The sequence below is a fragment of the Haplochromis burtoni genome, unplaced genomic scaffold (genome assembly GCF_018398535.1).
Source record: "Haplochromis burtoni strain Fernald_Lab_line unplaced genomic scaffold, NCSU_Asbu1 Contig_544, whole genome shotgun sequence".
NCBI lineage: Eukaryota > Metazoa > Chordata > Actinopteri > Cichliformes > Cichlidae > Haplochromis > Haplochromis burtoni.
Window position 1 is genome coordinate 55,714 of NW_024582905.1, and position 14,749 is coordinate 70,462.

At 37.4% G+C, this 14,749-nt stretch overlaps 2 protein-coding genes across 4 annotated transcripts; both read right to left on the minus strand.

Annotated features, from left to right (window-relative positions):
• Positions 1–267: 267 nt before the first annotated feature.
• On the minus strand, positions 268–6,682 carry LOC102296981. Of its 3 annotated transcripts, none has more exons than XR_006053007.1 (7): positions 6,133–6,682; positions 5,593–5,902; positions 4,365–4,436; positions 2,580–3,825; positions 2,083–2,415; positions 1,537–1,676; positions 268–1,214 (listed from the first exon to the last, which is right to left on the minus strand). XR_006053007.1 is itself a non-coding variant. In XM_014329413.2 (7 exons), the coding sequence occupies exons 4-7, from the start codon at positions 2,812–2,814 to the stop codon at positions 1,095–1,097; spliced, it is 765 nt and encodes a 254-aa protein (XP_014184899.2). In that variant the 5' UTR covers positions 2,815–3,825; positions 4,365–4,436; positions 5,593–5,902; positions 6,133–6,682; the 3' UTR covers positions 268–1,094. The 3 variants fall into 3 exon arrangements, 2 of the variants coding, with proteins under 2 accessions (XP_014184899.2, XP_042070224.1); XM_014329413.2 differs by having other exon boundaries at positions 2,643–3,825; XM_042214290.1 differs by lacking the exons at positions 2,580–3,825; positions 4,365–4,436; positions 5,593–5,902; positions 6,133–6,682 and having other exon boundaries at positions 2,083–2,561.
• A 110-nt stretch (positions 6,683–6,792) lies between these two features.
• LOC102293371 lies at positions 6,793–14,737 on the minus strand. The gene is made up of 4 exons (XM_005947869.3): positions 12,369–14,737; positions 11,825–12,157; positions 10,700–10,815; positions 6,793–10,240 (listed from the first exon to the last, which is right to left on the minus strand). The coding sequence occupies exons 1-4, from the start codon at positions 12,418–12,420 to the stop codon at positions 10,115–10,117; spliced, it is 627 nt and encodes a 208-aa protein (XP_005947931.1). The 5' UTR covers positions 12,421–14,737; the 3' UTR covers positions 6,793–10,114.
• Positions 14,738–14,749: the final 12 nt, after the last annotated feature.

Below are 14,749 nucleotides of genomic sequence, written 5' to 3' on the forward strand. Positions count from 1 at the left end.
TTTAATATGCTGCTGAGAATATACTCCAGAAGAAGCGTATAGTATAGCTTTTATTTTGGAAAGAGCCATTTCTCTGTAATTAACTCTCTTTTCCAAAGATGAGTGATTTCTCGATCAAATTGATTTTTTTTTCTTACTTTGTTGTTTCAGCAACATTGAATTTAAAAACTGTACTTTTGAGTTAAAATATATATTTATAATTTTAATGAATGACAAATTAAAAAGGCATGAACATTTTTTGTATCGAAAAAATTTCAAACCGTGACACCAACCGAACCGTGAATTTTGTGTATCGTTGCACCCCTACTTTTTTCCCCTGTCTGTGGCATCCTGTCAGGCCACTGTTTACCTCAGCTGTCAATGCAAAGTGAAAAACATGCCCCTGTATTTACTGTAGAAGAGGCTGTAAAACTTTGTGAAAGGACTCTGACACTGGTCAATGAGTCAGAGAAGCTCACTTCTGACTGATATTAAGCTTAATATTAACAGTTTTGGGGCGACCGTGGCTCAGGGGATTGGGAAGCGCATCTTCCCCAGGCTCTCTGTCCTGGTCGTTGTGTCCTTGGGCAAGACACTTTTCCATATGTTACAGTCCTGACATTTTATTTCGATTTTCAGGGCATTGTCTCTTTCCTTTACCTTTTTGTTTCTTTGGTAACGGGGACCCCCTTATGCTTCATATCTTGAGCCTAAAGGTGCAGGCCCAAATTTAAATATCATAGCACACTAACACCGATGACTTCTCCTTGCCTCCATCTTTGACGTACTATGTATGAGGCCAGTCAAACACATAAAACGCTATGAGTTGGAATGTCCTTCCCAGCTACTATATTCAAATATGGCGGGAACGTGGCAGCTTCCACAAACCTCAAATCTGGTCCTATGTATTTTGGCACCATTGTATTTAAGTGTACAGTATACTTTTTTCAATTTAAGAACTTCATAAATTACTGACTCTACCCTTAAACTTGTTACTGTTTGACATTTTTACTAATGTATTGAATTGCATGGTTGAATTTTGAATAAAGAGAAAAAAACCATCCAACCAAAAAGGTTGGATGGTATTGCTAAGCAAAGTTATAGGGGCTTTGAGTTCATTGTTCTAAAGCTGCGACAGAGTAGAAGTTATTCTTCATCATAACTTCATACACACAATCATTTGATTCTTCCGGGGAACTGCTGGATAATCGCCTGCAGCTACTCCTTTGTTTCACCTGTCAATAGTAAAACAACAGTGTAAAGATTGTGTATTGTAACAGTAACAGATGTTTTCCACAGTGACCGTAAGAAGCTAAAGCATTTGAAGATGACTGCCAACAGTGAAAGTGTGAGCACAGAAGATTCGTTTCCAAGAAGCAGCAGGCCTACCATAGCAGCACTTCAAAATGGAACCAGCTCATTTAGTGGTTTAGATCTAATCAGCATGTCAGTGCAAGAAAGCTTAGAGCAGTCATATCACAATATCTGCAGACAGTAAAGGTAACCACTGTTGCATAGATAGATAAGTTAGCCATAAGTAGAGAGGATTGAACTCACCTTCTGCGTAATCAGCAGAATGAAAATAATGATTAACAGTGTGCTGATCACACAGATACAGATGATCAACAGCATGACTAGAAATCTGTCCTCCACAGTGGTGGGGATCTGGGGCTCTTGGCTGGGACATGGTGCCAATCCTTTGAGAAATACAGAAAACAAGAGTTACAGCAGGTGTGCTGCTTCATGCACCTGCACAAGAAATTACTTGTATGTATGATATAGAGAAAAACATCAGTAAATGTACTAAAGGACTATATATGCCACCTGTGAGGTTCCCTTTTGAAATCATTTTACAAACTGGAAAAGGCTATAATTAAATATATACATAATTAAGTTTTAGTGATGCTGCTTTTCTCATATATTTTTGTAATTTATAACATATTCATCAAAGATAGAAGCAGATGGGGGCCAAAAAGTAAGGGTCAGATCTTGACTCTCTAATTAGCCAGTGCATGCAGTCCACTGTGCTTGGCTGATACTACAAGCATGTGAGCTGCAGGACGAGGTCGCAGAATCTTTAACGAGGAAAAAACAAAAACTCACCTCTCACGAAAACTGTGTGGACATTGCAATTGACACTTTTGTCAGCTGATTCTTTGTAGACACAAGTGTAGACACCAGAATCATCCACGGTCAAGTTGCTGATGGTGATGTTGTGGTTCATGGGAGCGCCGTTTGACTCAATCCTGCCTTCGTATCGTGGTCGCTCTATGATTTTGCTGTTGGCATAGTTACCATAGAAATACACCTCTTTCTGTTCAATAAAGTTATGATACAGATACATCCCAGCATATCCATCATTGTTTTGGGGGCATCCTTCTGATGAACACTTCAAAGTGATGCTCTCACCAGGCTCTCTGATGATTATAGTGCTCTCTGTTATAAAAGAGGCAAAATGTCTGATTACAGGATGTAAAATATAACATAAGACATCACCATTTAAGTGATTACAGATACATATCAGTGATGAATGATACAAAAATTTATACAGGTACAGGTAAAAAAAAAAAAAGTTTTTTTTTTTTTTAAAATTCTCTCACCTAGTCTTGTTCCAAGTAGACTTTAAACTTTTAAATATTTTAAAAGAAAAAAAATGGACATACCTGAATGAGAATAACAACAAATCAATAATATGATCCAGCACAGTGGCATCATCTTTGCAGCAGTGACAGCATATACTGACTTTGTTTGCCACACACTGTATTGTACATAAACAAAGACAAGAGAGCTAGTAGGCAGTTTTTCCCTGTATGGTTTGACTGATGATGTGTGCATCCTGTGAGATAAAATCTTTACATTAAGTCATTTCCTGATTGAAATCATGAAAAGACCTTTGAATTGTTAGCTGAAGATGGTACAAACATATACATGTTTACCTGTTCAGGTGGCACATCAAAAAAGAGGAAGGTGAAACTTATGTCAATAAGATCAACTGTCTTCACTTTAATCCTTAGATTTCTTACTGTGGCAATTAATTTGTCTACCAATCAGAAGGCCACAGGATTGTGACATTTCTTTCTTGCTTATTACCATGCAGTATTACAGTTTTGTTATATGTGTGGAAAAGTATGATGTTCAAATGTAAGCTGGAGTCTGGAAAACAAACTCAAAGAACTCAATACTGTACTTATGCAAGTAAAGACTCAAGACTTAGAGACTTCAGTCTTATCAAAAAAGTGACATCTGGCGGCCGAGGCAAGTCAAGGCACCTGACTTCAATCTCACAGTTTCAATCTCATGTCACCAGGATTTCATTTCTAAAAAGACTGTGTTCATTTCATGTTACTAATGTTGTTGCTCATTTATACTAACTAATGAATACATCATCAAATGTCTCTGAAACTGATGGTAATAATAAAATTATAAAAAGGCATCAATAAATTGACTGATTCACCAAGAACACTTTTAACACATTCCTGACTAAAATGAACACAAATACGTCAGAACACAAAGAGTAAAATCTCTGTGCGGGCTCATTTCAAATTTCCAGAATGTATAAAGTATTTAAAACACAAAAAAGAATCAGATAAAGTTCTTGCTGCAGCTTTACAAATGATGATCACATCGTCAGTTCACTCCTCTGGTTCACCAGCAGATATTTGGGAACCTCATCAGTAGCCACGCCACTAACCTTTTCAGCTTTTTCCTACTGATCATTAATTCAGCAGCAGCTCTTAATTTAGCAGTAATATATTACACGTCCAGCTCATTCCAGCCATAAGGCAGACTTTTCTTTAACTGTTTGCAGACAACAGCTGTTCTTCTGTAGCTTCTTCTTCGTTTCACCTGTTGGAAGTAAAAACACTGCAGTGACTGACTTTACATTAAGTATTGAAAATTGTTCAAAAGTAATTTTTGGACTGAATTCTGAGCGGATTTAAAACACTTTTGAATCACTACAGCTTTGAGAAAATGAGTTACCAACTGGAAACATTTATACAGTAAATAAGTCCAGATTTCTTAAAATAAAATTAGACTTCAGATGGGAAAGGGATAATGTTAAATTATCAATAATTTTGAGTTATGTATCAAAGAAACAATTTTTTAAAATCTTGAAATAACAATGAGAGAAATGTGGACGCACTACACTGGTTTTTAAGGAAGCAGCAGCATCTCCACAGCTGCACTTCATGATAAAAAGCTCAGAGTGGTTTTTAAAAGTAATCAGTGTGTCAGGGCCATGAGGTTCATCATGTTTACAGCAGTTATATGTGGTTTTGGTAAGACTGATAAATGCAGATAATAAATAACATGTCATAACTTGCAGAGCTAGGGTATTTTAACTTAGGTATAAAACCATAAGTCAAGAGGACTAAATAACTCACACTCAGTAGGATGAGGATGACGGGCAACAGCAGGCTTATGACACAGGAGCTGATGATCAGGACCTGTGGGAACTACAGGAAAACAAGAGTTACACCACACATGCACCATACAGTTTGTCATAATGAGAACAGGTTTGCACATCTTTAATAATGAATAAAAAGAAATGTACATTTTAAATAAAATTCTCTTTTTGTGATACAGACACAGAGCTGGATGCCTTTCACCTTCCCAGCTGCATTAATGCTTTGTGGCACAGATTCAACAAGGAACTGGAAATATTCCTCAGAGATTTTGGTCCATATTAGAGCCTTCCATTAGAATATTTTTTAAACCCACTCCCACTGTCTTAATAAAATGTTTCTCGACACACGTTGATCTATTTTTTGGTTCCTGCTCAGCCCCGTGCCTGTGTCCTGTGAGATTTGTGTTTTGTCCCAATGCAAGGCTCTGGTCTATACTGACATGTTAGCATCACATGGTTGCTGCAGACGTGCCAGTCATACATCCATGATGTGAATCTCCCATTCCACCACACCCAAAGGTGCCGTGTTGGGTTGAGGTCTAGTTACTATTAAGTACAGTGAACTCAGTGTCATGTGAAGAAGTCAGTTTTAGATGATTTGAGCTTCATGACGTGGTGTGTTATCTCACTGCTCACAAAGTAATGGACATGATGAACAGCAAAACATGTAGGCTGTTAGGTTTCAACAATGTTCAGGTGGTACTAAAAAATATTCCCCACACCATTACACCACCAGCATTAGAAGTGTTGATACAAGACAGTATGTTGGTTGTAACCAGGGTATCCTGCTGCTCACTGGACAGTTTCTCTTTTTCAGACCATCCTTTGTTAACCCTACAGATAGCTGTGGTTCAGCCTATTCTGAAATAGTCTAATAAGGTCGTCTGGCATCAACAACCATGTCAAGTTCAAAGTCGCTTAAACCATCCTTCATCCCTATTCTGGTGCTCAGTTTAGATCTCAACAGTATCTAAATAAACTGAGTTTATTGCATGTAATTCGCTGATTAGATGTGTGTTGTTCTTTCTTAGATTTTTCTGTATTTTCTTGCTTTAACTCAATGTGAAAGCTCAGTTTGTTGTAAAGATAACACTTATCTCTCAACTACACCTTTCAATGGAAATTTTAACTCTTAAACGCTGCATTTCTGTTCTGAGTTACCGGATGAGACTGTGGAGTTTTGAGAATATAAAAGAAAAACATACCTCTCACAAAAACTGTGTAGACTTTGCACTCAACACTCTTGTCGACTGATATTTTGTAGACGCAGGTGTAGACATCAGAATCATCCACAGTCAAGCTGCTGATGGTGATGCTTGGTTCATGAGAGCTCCATTTGACTCAATCCTGCCTTTGTATCTCGATCGCACAATAACTTTGCTGTGCGATCATTCTGTTCAGTAAACCTATGATACAGATACATCCCAACATATCGACCATTGTTTTGGGGGCATTCTTCTGAGGAACACTTTAAAGTGATGCTCTCACCAGGCTCCGTGATGATTATAGTGCCTTCTGTTATAAAAGAGGCAAAATTACAGGGTGTAAAATATGACATAAAACAGAGCCATTCGCACTAGCAGTGACTAAACATCCTTATTTCTTTTTAGAATCTGTCAAGGGTACATATAGTAATACAGTAACAAGGCAAAATTTAAAAAGAAAATCCTCTAGTCTTGTTCCAAGCAGACTTAAAATCAAAACCTTTAAATATTTGGAGAAATAAGGAAAATAAATGGACATACCTGAATATGCATCATAACAAATCAATAATAAGGTCAAACACAGCATCATCTTTGCAGCAGTGACAGCATATGATGCTTAATTAGTTTCTCACACTCTGTATATACACACACACAGAAGAGACAGCAAGCAGTGTTTCCTGTATGTTTGATGTAGACTGAAGATGTGTGCATCCTGTCAGATAAAGCCATTACATTCAGTCAGTTACTGATTTAGATTACAACACGTAAAGACTTATATGGCTCAATGAAAACGCATGAAGAACAAATGGGTGAACAAGTGAATAACACCTTCAAAATAAAATAACTCAAATTTGTCAAACATTAAAAAAACAAAAACAAAAATATTGTATTCCATAGACCTATACACACAGACGAGTAAGATTACTGTAGCTAAGGAAAAGCTAAATTGATGCCCCGTACTTTGTTGACACACCTGTTCAGGTGGCCTGTCACAAACCTCCTTTTTTGGTTTATTTATGATGAGAAAAACACCCAGAACATCTATGTGTTATCCTATTGAAGTTACTTTACAGGTCATCTGTTTGATATAGGAAACATCAATAATAACAATAACAATAATAGCACAATATTACAAATCTTCACCTGAAATTGAGCAGAAAAACTTGTCCTGACAGCTGTGAGGAAGTTCAAATCTCAACTTGATGAAAGCTCTTGTGCAACAAACGGCTGTAAATACACAACTTTGTGGGACAGTTTGTTGCATGGTTATAAATCTGTGCAGCTCTGACATTTTTATTGCACTCACAGAGATCTTGTGTCCATATGCAGATTTCTGATGTCATAAGGTATTTAGGATTATCAGAAGAATAAATGATGACATGTTTTAGTCTAATTTAGTTTAAGTTGACATTTGGTTCACGTGTGTTTATTAAGAAAACGAGCAAAAACACTGACTGTTTTTGACCATTCACAAGAAAATTGGACATGACAGCAGCTACGAGGAGGTGAAAACAAGGTCTAATGGAAGCAAATATATCTGTGGGAAGAGATCAGGAGGTAATAACATCTATATTGAGTTAACTGAGTTTACATGTTGTAGACGGAGCTTCAGTCATGTCAGTGTGTGAAAGGGAAACAGATCCGTAAAGGTCTGTTTCATATTAAGGGGCTTTTTTCTGGATACAGTCACAAATGGAACCAGTAGCTGTTCGTGTAACAGTGCATGTTATTTTTTACACAACAAATCCTGCCTGTCCTGGTTATTCTTGTTTTTAATCCATTTTTATTAAAGTAAAGTGAAAAAAATCCTCAAATATGTACAAACAATAATACATTTTGTCCACAAGCTAATATTTTGTACACCACATGCATGTAAGTTACTAACCTTTATAAGTAAGGCTGTCCCATATATTGTTTTGTAATTGAGATTAATATATTTCATAAAAGCATAATAAATTATTTTTTACATTATAAATCCTTCTTGGAACATTTTACTCTTTTGATTTGATTTGATTTGATTTGCTAACAGCAAGAATAATCTGCAATCTTTTAGCATGTCGACAGTTATTGGAAAAATCCGATACTGTTACAGTTGAGAAGATAAAAATGCAGCATCTGCAAGATCAGCTCAGTGGAACTTAATTAGTAGCATTTAATAGCAACGCACAAAGTCTTACATACACATACACAAAGACACAACAACTCGCCACCATCCCAGAAATTCAAAGGTTTATGTTGTCTGTCAAACCTTGACAGACAACATAAAAGTAGAAGTAAGAAGATACATCTATACATATCAGATACTGCTTCAGCAAAGGGCATCAAGACAAACAAAGCGGTTCCCACTCCCACGTCTTCCTGTGGTTTGAATATGCCCCGCTGCTTGATGTTATTATGCACACACAGACCTCAGAGCAAAAGGTTAGTATACTGGGGCTTAAATTATTCTCTGCCTGTACTCTCTGAATGTGTGCAGTTGCTTTAACAAACACATGAAGTTTATACCACAGATTCTCTGCCGAGGTTCTAGGAACAGGCAGAACTCAAATGCAGGACTCAAATGTGGATTCCGGGTCAGAGTTCAATGCATTTACAGTGAATTTTCAATAACATCCAAATTAAAAACAGTGACAGTCCCAGTCTCCTTTTAGACTCTCCACAGTATCCAAAAAAATTCAAATCCAAATGCTCACTTCAAGACAAGAGGCTGCTCACAACTACGTGTCCATGGGTTTTAAGGTTTCAGGCAAACCCCTGCACCGGAAAAGCAGGTAAGAAACTCTTTCACAGGCAAGGGAACAACATTCACAGTGTCAAAGAGCTGGGAAACACTAGTGCAATGATCCAGTGAAGACTGACGCTCAGCCATTTCCTCAGCATCCTGAGCCATGATTTCCATCTCAGAATGATCTGTTTTTTTGTTGTTTGTTTGTTTGTTTTAAAATCCTGTCATGTCTGACAGCTTTTGCAATCAGAGTTATGATCTGAATGCACTGTTGTGCCATCATATTTTGTTTTTACAAGGGGAGCTCTATAAGTTTTCTACAGGCTCCTCTTGTGTGTGTTTCTTTTATCTGTTTATTTATGAATTTTTATTACTGTTAACTCAATTATGACATTATAGTTGTGGTATGACAATTTTTTAAAAAGGGAGGGGGAGAAAATATGAGAATTTATAAGCATTTGTAACACAAAAACATAAATACGAATACATAAATCAGCAACTGAACAACATTTACAGAAGCTGAAAGTCAGATCAGACCAAAATCTAAGTCTTTGAATGCCATAATACACACCAGGTTTGTAGGTCAATAGGCACTGCATATCACCCCAAAAATACTACACCAAGAGTGAGGTTTGAGGTGGGATTATCACAGTGTGGGGCTGTTTTCCAGCATGACGACACTGGCACACTTCATATAATTAAAGGAAGAATGAATGGAAAAATGTACCGAGACATTCTTGATAACAATCTGCTGCCATCAACCAGGATGACGAAGATGAAATGAGGGTGGATGTTTCAGCAAAACAATGATGAGAAACACACAGCCAAGGAAACTCTCAGGTGGTTTCAGAAAAAGAAAATAAAGTTTGCTAGAATAGCCGAGCCAATCACCTGACCTGAATCCAGCTGAAAATGTAAAGAACTAAAGCTCAGAGGGCCCACAAAACTTTTTTTAAGACTTTTGTGTGGACAAATGAACCACAATCAAACCAGAGCAATGCATGGTTCTCCATACAGCCAACAAGGTTTTTGTATGAAATGTTAAATACATTTCATTAAGCATTTTCAATACTTTTTCTCTGTGTGATTTCTCATTATTGCACATCAGTGGTTTGATTTCTTTGCATTTGTGGATTGTATGGATTGTTACTGAAACCTAGTGAGACTTTCACATCAATAGCACCTTTAGAAATATATATTTACTTGGAAAAAAGCATGTTTTTTTATTGTACATTTATTTGTTTTATACACCTTATTATGGTAAAAAATAATTGTCTGTAATAATATATCGTGCAAAATCTGCAGTTAGTCATGTAAACCATTTACCCATCTGCTCCTGCCCGTCTTCTTAGTTGGTTTCTGCTCACATCTCATCCATCCCTCCCCCACAAACCTCAAAAATGTTTGCCCTATATTGCAGTAAAGAAGCCAGAAACACTCACCAATTGCATTCATGTTGGAATTGAACAAATCAGTAACCTTTATTGTGCAAATGTTGTGCTCCACAGTAATATAAATTCTATAGATAAAGTAATAAATAGCTTTGGTGATCAGTTTGCATACTTCCTGTGGGACAGTCACTGTGCCTCCTGCATGGCTTTCATTCATTTCTGAGAGTTTAATAACTTTTAAACTTTAATTTTTAATGAGACTTTATGGAGCATGATTGATATTGTCCATGAGTCCAGGCAAACCATTAACCATTATTAACAAAATCAATAAGACACAATCAGATTCCTAAATTCTATTGTTAAACACAATAATTATACTGTAATTCTAAGAAAACTCATAAGGACTTTAAGATTGCTGCGGTGAAGTTGCCAAAGTGTAGAGGCTGTTCTTGGTCATAACTTCATACACATAATCATCTGGTTCTTGCTGGGAACTCCTGGATAATCTTCTGCAGCTCTTCCTTTGTTTCACCTGTCGGTAGTATGTACGTCAAAGGGGAAAGTAAGTCATAATGTTATTAATAATTCATCTGTTATATAACCTGTGCCAAAGTGTGAATAGTTTATAGTCTTCCAAGAAGCAACAGAACAAGGAGTATATATAAAGCGGTGGTTTTAGATGTTATCAGTCTCTCAGCACAACAACATCTATCACGGTCACAGCAGTTACATCAAAGTGTTGTGAAACTCTACAGACAGAAAGGCAGTGTGTCATAGCTTGCAGAACTGGAATAGATTATCTTGCATACTGTAAAAACATTTTAACTCCTTGAGACTCTGTGTTCTCTTATGGGGACATTACTTTTGTGACTTTTTTGCACCTTAAACTCTTTTCTGATGCAGTAAAAATAAACCAACTGTCCCCATATAAGGGCATGTTCTTGTTTTTTAAAATACAATATAGGACAGCTATGTAATCAAATCAACTCACCCTGTGGACTATCAGTAGGATAAAGATTACGATTAACAGCACGCTAAGGTACATGCAGGTAATGACAACTAACACCGAGGTGGGAAGGTCATCTTGTCCCAGGCATGGTGCCACTTCTGTGAGAATAAAGGAAAACAAATGTGTTGTTGTCTTGCAGCTGCACAAAAGATTTGCTATAATTATTACATTCGTGGAATTTCTTTAGCTTGCAGACCACTCACTAAGAGTAAATTTGCAATTCCTGATAAACCTAAAGGAGAGAGCATATAAACTAAAACTCCCTTGTATGTATCACATAGACAAGAAGAGATGTAAATGTACTTGTGTATGATGTTTCAGTTCATTTAAAATTTTGTAGAAAATTAACTATATTAAAAGCAAACAACTGTATTTTACATAAGTCAAAGAGCTAAATCTAGCCACTGTTGTGTTAATATAGTGATTAGGCTTTTTAATAAACAGTGTTTATATAGAGTGCTACCTCTGCCAAAAACCAAAAGACCCATTTAGCTGTAACATCATGACTGTATAGGTAAAAAAAAAAAACAAGTAGATTAATTAAATTGTTGCTTTTTCATACATGTTTCTGCATTTTCTCAAAAAGTCAAAAGGTAAGGGTTATCTATTAAATATGTAACAGGTACAGGGTATGCACTGCACTGCACTTGGCCAACTCTTTTGTGAGTCACTGGACAAGATTGTGGCGTTTTTAACAAGAAGAAAACACACGTATGAAAACGGTGTAGACGCTGCACGACTCTATGGTCAAATGATTTTTTGTAGACACAAATGAAGACACCAGAATGATCCACAGTCAGACTGATTATTGTGATGCTATGGTTCATAGAGGTTCCTTCAGTCTCAATCTTGCCTTCATATCACGGTCGCACTATAACTTTGCCACTGATATGATTGCTATAAAAATACACCTCATTCTGTTCTCATATATTTCTGTAATTTATAACATATTCATCAAGATAGAAGCAGATTTGGGGCCAAAGAGTAAGGGTCAGATCTTGACTCTCTAAATACTGCATGCAGTCCACTGTCCTTGGCTGATTCTACAGGCTTGTGAGCTGCAGAACAAAGTCGCAGAATTTTTAACAAGGAAGAAAAGAAACTCACCTCTCACGAAAACTGTGTAGACATTGCAGTTGACACCTTTGTCAGCTGATTCTTTGTAGACACAAGTGTAGACACCAGAATCATCCACGGTCAAGTTGCTGATGGTGATGTTGTGGTTCATGGGAGCGCCGTTTGACTCAATCCTGCCTTCGTATCGTGGTCGCTCCATGATTTTGCTGTTGGCATAGTTACCATAGAAATACACCTCTTTCTGTTCAATAAAGTTATGATACAGATACATCCCAGCATATCCATCATTTTTGGGGGGGCATCCTTCTGATGAGCACTTCAAAGTGATGCTCTCACCAGGCTCTCTGATGATTATAGTGCTCTCTGTTATAGAAGAGGCAAAATGTTTGATTAGATGATGGACAAATACAGAATAAAACAGAGACATCTACACTAGAGACGCACAGCAAACATCAACGTGACGTAAATCACTCATTGAAGCTATCCTTCTAAATTAGTTATGTAAATATTGTTGCAAGCAGATTTCAGCTGCATTAAAACAATAAAATATTTTAAGAAAATGATGTGGACGTACCTGAACTGGAACAAAACCCGATCAATAACATGGCCCAGTAGAGTCGTGTCATCTTTGCAGAAGTGACAGCGTAAACTGACTTTTTTTTTTCTCATACTCTGTGTAGACACAAAAAGAGGTCACACACCAATGGTTTCCTGCCTGTTTGATGTGGAGTGACGATGTGCGACATCCTGTGACAAAAGAAACTCTTTATTTACTATTATGATGATACTGATACAATGATAATACTGACTTGGACAGTGACATTACCTCTAGCTTTTAAAGACTAATACAAAAATAAAAATGTATACATGAGAAAAAAAAGATTGTACGGAAGTGTGAATAACTTCTTTAAATGAAATGACCCACACGTTTCAGACATCAAAAAGAGCCCCACCGGTCAGATCTTTAGCAGTAGTTTTAATTGGCATTATTACTATGCACAAAGAAAATTTAGCTTGGTTATACTTCATGGAACTTCACACATGAATAAGTGAAAATTACTGCAATAAATAAAAAAAGATAAATTCCTGTGACTATTGAATGTCTCGTGTACAGTTCAAGTTGTTCTGACGGTGGAAATCCAATAAAGAAAGTATCAACTCCTGCACTTTACCAACAAAGACAAATGAACATACCTGCTTTGAAAAATGTTTCTTCCAAAGAAATAATTGCATTCAGTCACATTACGTTATATAGATTATAGAGTATAACTAAAACATGTGCCTGACGAAGGCAACAGACCGAAACACATTGCTTAAGTAATAATACTTCCACCTCTTTAAACACCAATTCTAAACAACTGTTTAAAGTGATATGACTCATGGACACACGGAAATCTGACTGGATGTGCAAAAAAAAGGTTTCAATGAATAAAAAGATACTCGTCATGGTCCTGGGCCTCTGGTCTGCACTGAAAAAAGGGATTGGCCATCTCTTGGATTTATGTAAGCATATTTAACACAATTGCCTCATGCTTTAAAGTTAAGTGTAACTATATAGTGTAGAAATTACATGATATGCAGAGAGGATAGATTAAATTGTCCATTTCATATTTGAGTGAAGTAAGTCAATAATATAGCAATGTTAAATGAGGATTTCAGTCTTGCGCGCTTTGGATTGTGGTTTGAGGAAGGCATCCATCTCAGTTGAGCAGCTGTGGTCGCAAATTTTGACGCCATCCTGATAACCTTCTCCCACCAAGGATGTGGAGATCCAACCTCTTTAGATCCAATTAAAGTCAAGACACTCAAAAAGATGCCCTGGAAAAGAGTAGAATTCTTGGAACAGAGTTTAATGCACTGAATCATATGAACAGCAGGAAAAATACATACAGACATTTAGCAAGAGAATTACATAGCAGAAAGCAAGCAAATGTGATGTCACGGGAGGTGGGCCACGCCCCCCTCCGCCATGACAGTAGGCCAGACACAGGATACAGCTTCAGCTATGGTTCGTACGTGTTTTGTTGTCAGTTGCAAAGTTAGATCACACGATCGTGAAGGCAAGAAGCTGGATAATGGGCTCTCTTTTCATCGTTTTCCATCCTGGAGGCAACGTGAGGGATCCCATGTATCCGATATTACTAAACAAAGACATCAGTGAGACAAGCAGATATCGAGTTCTCTGCAATCCCCAGCTTTTTGTTGGTTTGCTCACGGCATTTTCTTTCTGGTGAGTTCTAAATTAATTCATATCACTATTAAAAGGCTTTTAGTGTTATTTGCAATGCGCTGAGGTCATAGATAATGAGATAAAACATGCTAATGTGTGATGCTGCAGAACCACGTCATGTCGACTGAGTAGCTTATGATTTGGCATTATTGCAGGCAAACCAGCATATGAAATGGAGTAACAAATCCAGACTGGGCACCAACACTGCACATGGGCCTCTAAAAACATACTAAATTGCTATCATTGTACACTAATCCGCACATAACTTCCAGATGAATCACACACCTGTCATTGGAATATTGGTGTACATTTACCTTATGTGTATGCACTAATTTTATCTTACAGGCTTTCGTTATGCAGCTGCAGAGTCTGAAGGTGTGCCCCGTGCAGAAGTGATCGATGAAGATCTGACAGAAGGCCAACAATAAAAATCACAATGTCATGAAGGCAGTGGACAGCAGTTGTGTTGGACAAGTGGAGGTTGAGGTACCAGCTGCAAATGTGGACAGTGGTGATCGGACAGACAGCGTCACGGAAGCTATAGGGCAGACGAATTATTGTGTGTGCAATGAACAGGGCAGAGCAGAAATAAACACAACACTGCTTGATAAGATTATTAAGGTTTGCTGTGTTTTGGTGACTATGTGCCCCAGTGTGGTTGTCAAACCCAACGTCACGCCGCAGTGCCTTGTGGGATTGCGGTGCCATGTCAGTAGGCCAGAAAG

Excerpts from the sequence above, each read along its gene's own strand:
- LOC102296981 (XM_014329413.2), bottom strand. The coding sequence starts at position 2,814 with ATGCACACATCATCAGTCAAACCATACAGGGAAAAACTGCCTACTAGC. Across the intron at positions 2,416-2,642 it reads TTGTTGTTATTCTCATTCAG|AGAGCACTATAATCATCAGA; the intron begins GTATGTCCATTT and ends CTTTTATAACAG. Across the intron at positions 1,677-2,082 it reads CCACACAGTTTTCGTGAGAG|GATTGGCACCATGTCCCAGC; the intron begins GTGAGTTTTTGT and ends TATTTCTCAAAG.
- LOC102293371 (XM_005947869.3), bottom strand. The coding sequence starts at position 12,420 with ATGACACGACTCTACTGGGCCATGTTATTGATCGGGTTTTGTTCCAGT. Across the intron at positions 10,816-11,824 it reads CTACACAGTTTTCGTGAGAG|AAGTGGCACCATGCCTGGGA; the intron begins GTGAGTTTCTTT and ends TTATTCTCACAG. Across the intron at positions 10,241-10,699 it reads TCCTACTGATAGTCCACAGG|GTGAAACAAAGGAAGAGCTG; the intron begins GTGAGTTGATTT and ends TACTACCGACAG.